The 9,823-nt window shown below is 48.8% G+C and overlaps 1 protein-coding gene across 1 annotated transcript; it reads left to right on the forward strand.

The window, feature by feature from the left end:
* Positions 1–363: 363 nt before the first annotated feature.
* Positions 364–7,115, forward strand: LOC147118624 (uncharacterized). The gene is made up of 2 exons (XM_085984507.1): positions 364–438; positions 6,124–7,115. Exon 2 carries the CDS (start codon positions 6,229–6,231, stop codon positions 7,012–7,014), a length of 786 nt encoding a protein of 261 aa, XP_085840633.1. The 5' UTR covers positions 364–438; positions 6,124–6,228; the 3' UTR covers positions 7,015–7,115.
* The last annotated feature ends 2,708 nt before the right edge of the window (positions 7,116–9,823 follow it).

Genomic DNA, 9,823 nt, shown 5'->3' on the forward strand with positions numbered 1-9,823 from the left:
ATGATAGATTATCTGGTCATTATCACATTGCTGTTTGTGGGAACTTGCTGTGCGCTAATTGACTGCCGCGTTTCCTACATTGCAACAGTGACTACACTTCAAAAGTACTTCATTGGCTGTAAAGCGCTTTGGGTCGTCCGGTGGTGGTGAAAGGCGCTATAGAAATACAAGTCTTTCTTTCTTCAGTGGTCTCACCAGCGACCTCTTCTGGCTGATGGTTGATTGACAGCCGAGAGTTCGCGCATGCGCAAGCGGGTCGGCGGTTTGGGTCGAGTCCGGCACAGCGACCCCTCCCGGTCACCAAGGGTAATAACCGCGCATGCCCAGAGGAGACCAACCCCCTCCAGGAGCTGCGCCTGCGCACTCGGATCCTCTCGGCGCGGGGCATTCCGGGAAAGGCCTTGGTGTCGGTTACAGTGTCGCGATCGGTGACGCAAAGTGAGTTTTCTCCGCTCCGATTGGGTGGAGAATCGCGCGGGGTCGGGGTCGGGGTGGATCGGGAGAGAATAAAGTGAAACAGAAAAACCTCAGAGTCCGCGAGGCCCCGGACCGACCGGCGTCAGTTGGATGGCTCACGTGATCTCCTCGGGGATACGTGACCCGGGCCCACGGCCTGATTGACGGTAGCTTCCGACCAATAGGGAGCGAGCGGGGCGGGGCTGGAGGAGACAGCCGGCGGCGTGTCTTCCAACCAATCGGGGAGCCCGAGGGGCGGGACTAGCGCCGGCTGATTGTCTGATCTGCAGGGCAGCGAGTTTCTCCAGTCCCTTGTTCAGGGCCAGGGGAGGCTGTGGGCCTTTACTCCCTTTATTGGACACAAGGCTCTTTGTCTCACAACACAGTGGCTCAGGTTTTAATAGAGACTTTTTAAATTCATCAATAAAAGTAGATAAACCCCGTGCTTCTGTGGCACAAACTTTCTAATATTTTATAGAATCATAGAATGGTTACAGCACAGAAGGAGGCCATTCGGCCCGTCGAGCCCATGCCGTCTCTCTGCAAGATCACTTCAGCTAGTCCCACTCCCCGCCCTTTCCCCGTAACCCTGCACATTTCTTTACTTCAGGTACTTATCCAATTCCCTTTTGAAAGCCGTGATTGAATCTGCCTCCACCACCCTTTCAGGCAGTGCATTCCAGATCCTAACCACTCACTGAGTAAAAAAGTTTTTCCTCATGTCGCATTTGGTTCTTCTGCCAATCCCCTTAAATCTGTGTCCTCTGGTTCTCGACCCTTCCGCCAATGGGAACAGTTTCTCTCTATCTACTCTGTCCAGAACCCTCATGATTTTGAACACCTCTATCAGATCTCCTCTCAACCTTCTCTGCTCTAAGGAGAACCACCCCAGCTTCTCCAGTCTATCCACGCAACTGAAGTCCCTCATCCCTTATCCCTGGAACCATTCTTGTAAATCTTTTCTGCACCCTCTCTAAGGCCTTGACATCCTTCATAAAGTGCGGTGCCCAGATTTGGACAGAATACCCCAGTTGAGGCCGAACCAGTGTTTTATAAAGGTTCATCATAACTTCCTTGCTTTTGGACTCTGTGCCTCTATTTATAAAGCCCAGGGCCCCGTATGCATTTTTATCCGCTTTCTCAACCTGCCCTGCCACCTTCAATGATTTGTGCACACAAACCCCCAGGTCTCTCTGTTCATGCACCCACTTTAGAATTGTACCCTTTAGTTTATATTGCCTCTCCTCGTTCTTCCTACCAAAATGTATGACTTCACACTTTTCTGCGTTAAATTTTATCTGCCATGTGTCCGCCCATTCCACCAGCCTGTCTATGTCCTCTTGAAGTCTAGGAGGATACAGCAGATGAATGCGTGGCTAAGGAGTTGGTCCAGGGCTTTAGTTTCCTGGATCACTGGGCCTGCTTCTGGGGAAGGTGGGATTGTACAAGTCGGACGGGTTGCACCTGAACCAGAGCGGGACAAATATCCTTGCAGGGAGGTTTGCTAGCACTGTTCGGGGGGGTTTAAACTAAAATGGCAGGGGGTTGGGAACCTGAGCAGGGAGACAGAGGAAAGGGAAACAGGGATGAAAGCAAAAGATAGGAAGGAGAAAAACAAAAGTGGCAGTCAGAGAAATCAATGGTTTAAATCAAACGTGGCCACAGTAAATAATAATTCTAATAGGTCTAAGAGCATTAAAAAAACAAGCCTGAAGGCTTTGTGTCTTAATGCGAGGAGCATTTGTAATGAGGTGGATGAATTGGCTGCGCAAATAGAGGTAAACGAATATGATTTGGTTGGGATTACGGAAAAGTGGCTCAAGGATGGCCAAGACTGGGAACTCAATATCCAGGGGTATTCGATATTCAGGAAAGATAGGCAAAGAGGAAAGGGAGGTGGGGTAGCATTACTGGTTAAAGAAGGGATTAATACAATTGTAATGAAGGATATTAGCTCTGATGATGTGGAATCTGTATGGGTAGAATTGAGAAATACTAAGGGGAAAAAAACATTAGTGGGAGAGGTATATAGACCTCCCAACAGTAAGGCAGAGGTTGGGGATGGCATGAAAAGGGAAATTAAAGAAGCGTACAATAAGGGCACAGCAGTCATCATGGGTGACTTTAATCTACATATAGATTGGGCCAACCAAATTAGTAACAATACTGTGGAGGAGGAATTCCTGGAGTGTTTATGGGATGGTTTCCTGGACCAATATGTCGAGGAGCCAACCAGAGGTCAGGCCATCTTAGACTGGGTATTATGTAACAAGAAAGGATTAATTAGCAATCTTGTTGTACGAGGCCCCTTGGGTCGGAGTGATCATAATATGATCGAATTCTTCATTAAGATGGAGAATGAAGTAGTTGAATCAGAGACTAGGGTCCTCAATTTAAATAAAGGAAACTATGATGGTCTGAGGAGCGAGTTGGGTAGGATTGATTGGGGAATGGCACTCAAAGGGTTGACGGTGGATAGGCAATGACAAACATTCAAAGACCGAATGGATGAGCTACAGAATTTGTTCATCCCTGTTTGGCATAAAAATAAAACAAAAAAGGTGACTCAACCGTGGCTTACCAGGGAAATTAGGGATAGCATAAGATCCAAGGAGAGGACATATAAAGTGGCCAGAAAAAGCAATAATCCTGAGGATTGGGAGCAGTTTAGGATTCAACAAAGGAGGACAAAGGGATTAATTAAGAAAGGGAAAATAGAATATGAGAGTAAGCTTGCAGGGAACATAAAAACTGACTGTAAAAGCTTTTATAGATATGTGAAGAGAAAAAGATTGGTGAAGTCAAGCGTAGGTCCCTTGCAGTCAGAATCAGGGGAATTTATAATGGGGAACAAAGAAATGGCGGACCAACTAAATTCATACTTTGGTTCTGCCTCCACAAAGGAGGACACAAATAACCTCCCAGAGATGCCGGGGAACATAGGGTCTGATGAAAGGGTGGAACTGAAAGAAATCAGTATTTGTAGGGAAATGGTGTTAGGAAAATTGATGGGACTGAAGGCCGATAAATCCCCAGGGCCTGATAATCTACATCCCAGGGTACTTAAGGAAGTGGCCCTAGAAATAGTAGATGCATTGCTGGTCATCTTCCAGAACTCAATAGACTCTGGAACAGTACCCATGGATTGGAGGGTAGCTAATGTTACTCCACTGTTCAAAAAAGGTGGTAGAGAAAAAGCGGGGAATTATAGACTGGTAAGCCTGACATCGGTAGTGGGGAAAATGCTAGAATCTATTATAAAAGATGTAATAGCAGAGCACTTGGTAAGCAGTGACAGGATCGGACAAAGTCAACATGGATTTACAAAAGGTAAATCATGCTTGACTAATCTACTGGAATTTTTTGAGGATGTAACTGGTAAAATAGATAAGGGAGAACCAGTGGATGTGGTGTATTTGGACTTTCAGAAGGCTTTCGATAAGGTCCGACATAAGAGATTAGTGTGCAAAATTAAGGCACATGGGATTGGGGGCAAGGTATTGACTTGGATAGAGAACTGGTTGGCGGACAGAAAGCAAAGAGTTGGAATAAACGGGTCATTTTCCGAGTGGCAGGCAGTGACTAGTGAGGTACCGCAAGGATCGGTCCTAGGACCCCAGCTGTTCACAATATATATTAATGATCTGGACGAGTGAATTGGATGTAATATCTCCAAATTTGCAGACGATACAAAGCTGGGTGGGAGGGTAAGCTGTGAGGAGGATGTCGTGAAACTCCAGTACGATTTGGACAGGTTGGGTGATTGGGCAGAAACATGGCAAATGCACTATAATGTGGATAAATGTGAGGTTATCCACATTGGTGGCAAAAACAGGAAGGCAGATTATTATTTGAATGGCAATAGATTGGGAGAAGGGGAAGTGCAAAGAGACCTGGGTGTTCTTGTGCAGCAGTCGCTGAAGGTAAGCATGCAGGTGCAGCAGGCGGTTAAGAAGGCAAATGGTATGTTGGCCTTCGTAGCAAGAGGGTTCGAGCACAGGAACAAGGATGTCTTGCTACAGTTGTACAGGGCCTTGGTGAGACCACACCTTGAGTATTGTGTGCAGTTTTGGTCGCCTTACCTGAGGAAGGACGTTCTTGCCATGGACGGAGTGCAGCGAAGATTCACCAGGCTGATACCTGGGATGGCAGGAATGACGTATGAGGAGAGATTGTGTTGATTGGGCTTATACTCACTGGAGTTTAGAAGATTGAGAGGGGATCTCATCGAAACCTATAAAATTCTGTCAGGCCTGGACAGATTAGATGCAGGAAGGATGTTTATGATGGCCAGGGAGTCCAGAACCAGGGGTCATAGTCTAAGGATAAGGGGTAAGCCATTTAGGACTGAAATGAGGAGGAATTTCTTCACCCAGAGAGTGTTGAACCTGTGGAATTCTCTACCACAAAGGGTGGTGGAGGCCAGTTCATTAAATATATTCAAAAAAGAGTTGGATATATTTCTTAAGGCTAAAGGGATCAAGGGATATGGGGAGAAGGCAGGAACAGGGTACTGAATTTGGATGATCAGCCATGATCTCATTGAATGGTGGAGCAGGCTCGAGGGGCTGAATGGCCTACTCCTGCTCCTATCTTCTATGTTTCTATCACTATCCTCCTCACTGTTCACTATACTTCCAAGTTTTGTGTCAGCTGCAAATTCTGAAATTGTGTCCTGTACACCCAAGTTCAAATCATTAATATATATCAAGAAAAGCAGTGGTCCTCGTACCGACCCCTGGGGAACACCACTGTGTACCTTTTAGTTTTATTGCAGGCTGATGGAAGGTAGGTCCCTGGCCGCCTGTGTAGGTCTTTTTGTTGCTTCAGTTTGAGCTGGAGTGGCGATGGAGGAGAAGCTGCTGGGTTTAACCCCCAGTACTTCTGAGCCCAGGAGGACCCAACCATTTCCAATGTGAGACTGTCAAGGGAGGTGGATTCTGGGGGAGATTAGGTTGTTAAACAGACACTGTCCGCACAATGTAAAAGAGTATTGTTTTAGGAACAAGTATTTCTGTGCAGGCTTTTAATCCAGTTTACATATTCAGATTTGTTTTAATTCATTCTTGGGATCTGGGCTTCACTAGCAAGGGCAGCAAATATTGCCAATCCCCAGTTGCCCGTTGAGAAGGTGGTGGTGAGTCGCCTTCTTGAACTCCTGCAGTCCGTGTGGTGAAATTATTCCCATGATGTTGTTCAGTAAGGAGTTCCAGGATTTTGACCCAGCAACGATGAATATGTCTAAGTCAGGATGGTGTGTGACTTGGAGGGGAACTTGGAGATGATGGTGCTCCCATGCAACAGCTGCCCTTGTCCTTCTAGGTGGTGGAGGTTGCGGGTTTTGAGGTTCTGTCAAAGTTCTGGACGAGTTGCAGATGTATAAAGTTCCTTTCCTTCGCCCCCTCCCCCTCCCACTCCCACGCCCACCTCTCTCTTTCTCCTCCCATAGAGGCCAGAGTCGTGTGTAGGCCCAGACCAGGAGGCGGATTCCCTTCCTTGAAGGACATCAGTGAACCAGTTGGGTTTTTATGACAATCCAGCAGCTTTCATGGTCACTTTTTTCTAGTGCCGGCCCCACAAATGACCAGATTCATTGAGCTCAATTTCACAACCTGCCTCTTTTTGTGGGTTCTCTCTCACGCTCCCTGTTTTAAATTAATTTTACAGGGTATTAGAAGGGGAGGATTTGCAGATGGGAAACTCAAACCACACATCACGTCAAGATCTGACAGTCACTCGATTCACGGATCTGAATATCATTGACCTCTGAACATGGAAACAAAATGCACCGTTCACAGCGGGGAGAAACCGTACATGTGTTCTGTGTGTGGACAAGGCTTCAGCCGATCCTCTGGCCTATCGACACACAAGTGCAGTCACACCAGGGAGAGGCCGTTCACCTGCTCTGAGTGTGGGAAGGGATTCACTAATTCATTCCACCTACTGAGACAACAGCATGTTCACACTGGGGAGAGGCTGTTCACCTGCCCTGAGTATGGGAAGGGATTCACTCAGTCATCCCACCTGCTGAATCACCAGCGTGCTCACTCTGATGAGAGACCTTTTAAATGCCCCGACTGTGGGAAGTGCTATAAAAGTTCTGGGGAACTGACGTACCATCAACTTGTTCACACTGATGAGAGACCGTTCAGGTGCTCTCACTGCGGGACTGGGTTCAGGCAGTCATCTGATCTCACTGTACACCAGCGCACTCACACTGGGGAGAGGCCATTCACCTGCTTTGAGTGTGGGAAGCGATTCACTGATTCATCCACCCTGCTGAAACACCAGCGCGTTCACACTGGGGAGAGGCCATTCACCTGCTCCGTATGTGGGAAGGGATTCACTCAGTCATCCACCCTGCTGAAACACCAGCGCACTCACACTGGGGAGAGGCCATTCACCTGCTCCGTGTGTGGGAAGGGATTCACTCAGTCATCCACCCTACTGAGACACCAGCAAGTTCACACTGGGGAGAGGCCGTTCACCTGCTCTGAGTGTGGGAAGGGATTCACTCGTTCATCCAGCCTGCTGAGACACCAGCAAGTTCACAAGTGATTGCAGGGGTTGAATTCTGCTGTTATTGCTGCTGTTACTCACATCCAGGACTGAACCGTGTTCATTCTGACAGTTGGCATTTGTTTCTGCTGATGTTGTTAACTCCTGTAACTGAGCTGGAGTTTAATATTCTGGATAGATGTCAAATAAACCAGCTTTGTGTTAAACACATTGTTGTAGATTTTTGTCTTTCCCACCTGAGTGTTTAGCATCACCTGGCTGGAGCTCAGAAAGGACAATCTGGGGGAGGATCATACGTGGGGAACAGAACTCCAGCCTGGACACAGTCCTTCAGGGCCACACTGAGAGGGGCAAACGGCACTTTGGTCTTTCTCGTCTCTCTTCACTAACAGCAAAGCCTCCATGCGGGTTAATCTCGAGGCCTGTGAGAAACGTGTCCCAGCCGCTCTCTGCCATGGTTTAGAGCTCCTAGGCATGGAACAGAAGACTCCTTTAGGAATGTACCCCAGTGTTTTTTTTTTAATGGCCTTATTAACCTGCATCGCTACTTTTAGTGATTAGTGTATCTGTATCCCCGGATCCCTCTGCTCCTCCAGCACATTTAGGCTCTTAGGGGAACAAATTCGGTGGCGCCCCCTTTGTGTCGCTAACATTGCCGGGGCTAATTTTAGCCCCGAAAAAGTTAGCACCCCTGCGCATTAAATTCAGTGGTAGTGCCCCAGGCAGGAGGCGAGGTGCTACAGGAAATGCTCCCATCACTCTTGGGGCGCTACCAGTGAATTTCATGGCGCTTCCTGCAACAGCGCCACGCCCGTTGGCACATAGCACCGTGTCATAGCAGACCTCCCTCCCTGATTAAAGGGGAGGGGCCTAGCACTGCGCACACTGGGGCCCTGCTGGACCACCAGGGAACGGGATGTCGGATCAAGAGGAGCGCCGGGCTGAGCGATCGTGGTCGGCAGCCCGAAGAAGAAAGGGGAAGGGGGCAGGTGCTGGCAGTCGGCCAAAATAAAAAGATGCCGCCCGACACCTGCCCTTTAAGTGGTGTCGCCACGGCTGCAGGAACAACCCCTGACCCTGTCGGACATATCGTCCGGCGATAGGTCAGGGGTCGCAACCCAAGGTTGCAGCCGGGGTGCTGCGCACGCCGATGACGTCATTGCCGGCGGTGCAGTGCAGCGGGGCGCTACAGCTACCGCCGCCGCTTACCTCCTGCTGAATATCGCGGGAGGCACAAAGCAACCCAATTTCACCCCCTTGTCCAAGTAGTGAGTGGCCTCCTTATTCTTCCCACCAAAACACACCACCTCACACTGATCTATAGTGAAATTAATTTGCCAATTACACGCCCATTCTGAAATTTATTAATGTCTTCTTGCATTTTGTCTTCCTCAATATTAACTCTACCTCCCAATTTGGTGTCATCGACAGATTTTAAAATTGTACTTCTGATTCCCGAGTCCAAATCATTTCTGAAAATGGTGAACAACAGTGATCCCAGCACTGATCCCTGTGGAACACCACTTCCCACCTTTTGCCAGTCTGAGTAGCTACTCCCAGCCCCTACTCTCTGTTTTCTGTTTTGTAACCAGCTTGCTATCCATAAACAGTTTGTAAGATCGACAAGATGACCAAGGTCAGGCCGTGTGGAGTGAAGGGCCAGGCAGCAGAATGGATGGAAAGCTGGCTACAAAACAGAAATCAGAGGGTTGGAGATAAGGGAAGTTTGTTGCGATCTTTCCATCCATTCTGTTACCTGACCTTTGACTCCACATGGCCTGACCGTGGTCATCTTGTAGACCGTACATACTGCAGACACAGTGCACCAGTGGTGGCGGGGGTGGATATTGAGTCCTGTGGCAGGGGCGCCCCTGACAGGGTTACATACCCTTCAGCCACTGGAGAGACATGGAGAGCTGAGCTCCGCAGCATTAGTCCTTGTATAAATATCATCAACATAAAGAAACTACTCATGAAATAACACTGGACGGCCAGCTGGTGGCGCTGTCCAAGGAGTATAAATAGTCGGGCATGGGCCCAGCTTGCCCTGGGACATTTTGTAAGACAGGATCTAGTGAAGTACAACTAGACCTCCATGTTTTGAAACAGGTTGATTAAAGCCTTGCTTTATACTCAAACCAAGTGCGTAGTGAGTTTTATTACGTCAGTCCTGTTTTGCCTCCTTTGGAGACCAGGTGTATGAGCAGAGTTAGCGCAGCCTTCACAGCAACCATAATAAAATTGTTACAGTTGTGAAGGAACCTTGTGTCAGTGCACTGGACCACAAACAAAGTATGTGTGTCAATTATTGTCTGACTGCAATACTGTGACGTTTTAAAGGTGCTATATAAAGGTAAGTTATTGTTGTTGGTCTGAGTTTGCGGTGTGTAAATGCTGCCCTTCTCACAGCCTGTAAAAGGAGTTTACAAAAGCCATCACTGTGAGTCCAGGATAGAAATTGACAAGATTCTCTCCTCCTGGTTCCTGGCCAAGGGGGCCACGCATTCGCCCTGCTGCCCCCCTGAGCTTCTCAAGATGGCGGCCGTTACCCTGGGCCTGTCACCGGGAGAAAGCTCTGCAGCTGCCGCCCCGCTCGGGGCAAATGCCCGGCCTGGAGGCTCTTGTTCGGGGCCTGAGGCCCACCCGGGTGTGTGTGAAGCGGATAATGTTGAGTGTTTTAATAATGGGGCCAGGGGCCGCACTCGGGGTGTGAGCAGCCCGCGTCCCCCCGGGGTTCATGAACCCGCTCCTTGAGCTCGGGGTGTGAGCGGCCCGCGTCCCCCCGGGGTTCATGAACACGCTCTCTGAGCTCGGGGTGTGAGCGTCCCGCGTCCCCCCGGGGTTCATG

The sequence above is a fragment of the Somniosus microcephalus genome, chromosome 4 (genome assembly GCF_052327205.1).
Source record: "Somniosus microcephalus isolate GS21.2 chromosome 4, FLI_Smic_1.0, whole genome shotgun sequence".
NCBI classification, from domain to species: domain Eukaryota; kingdom Metazoa; phylum Chordata; class Chondrichthyes; order Squaliformes; family Somniosidae; genus Somniosus; species Somniosus microcephalus.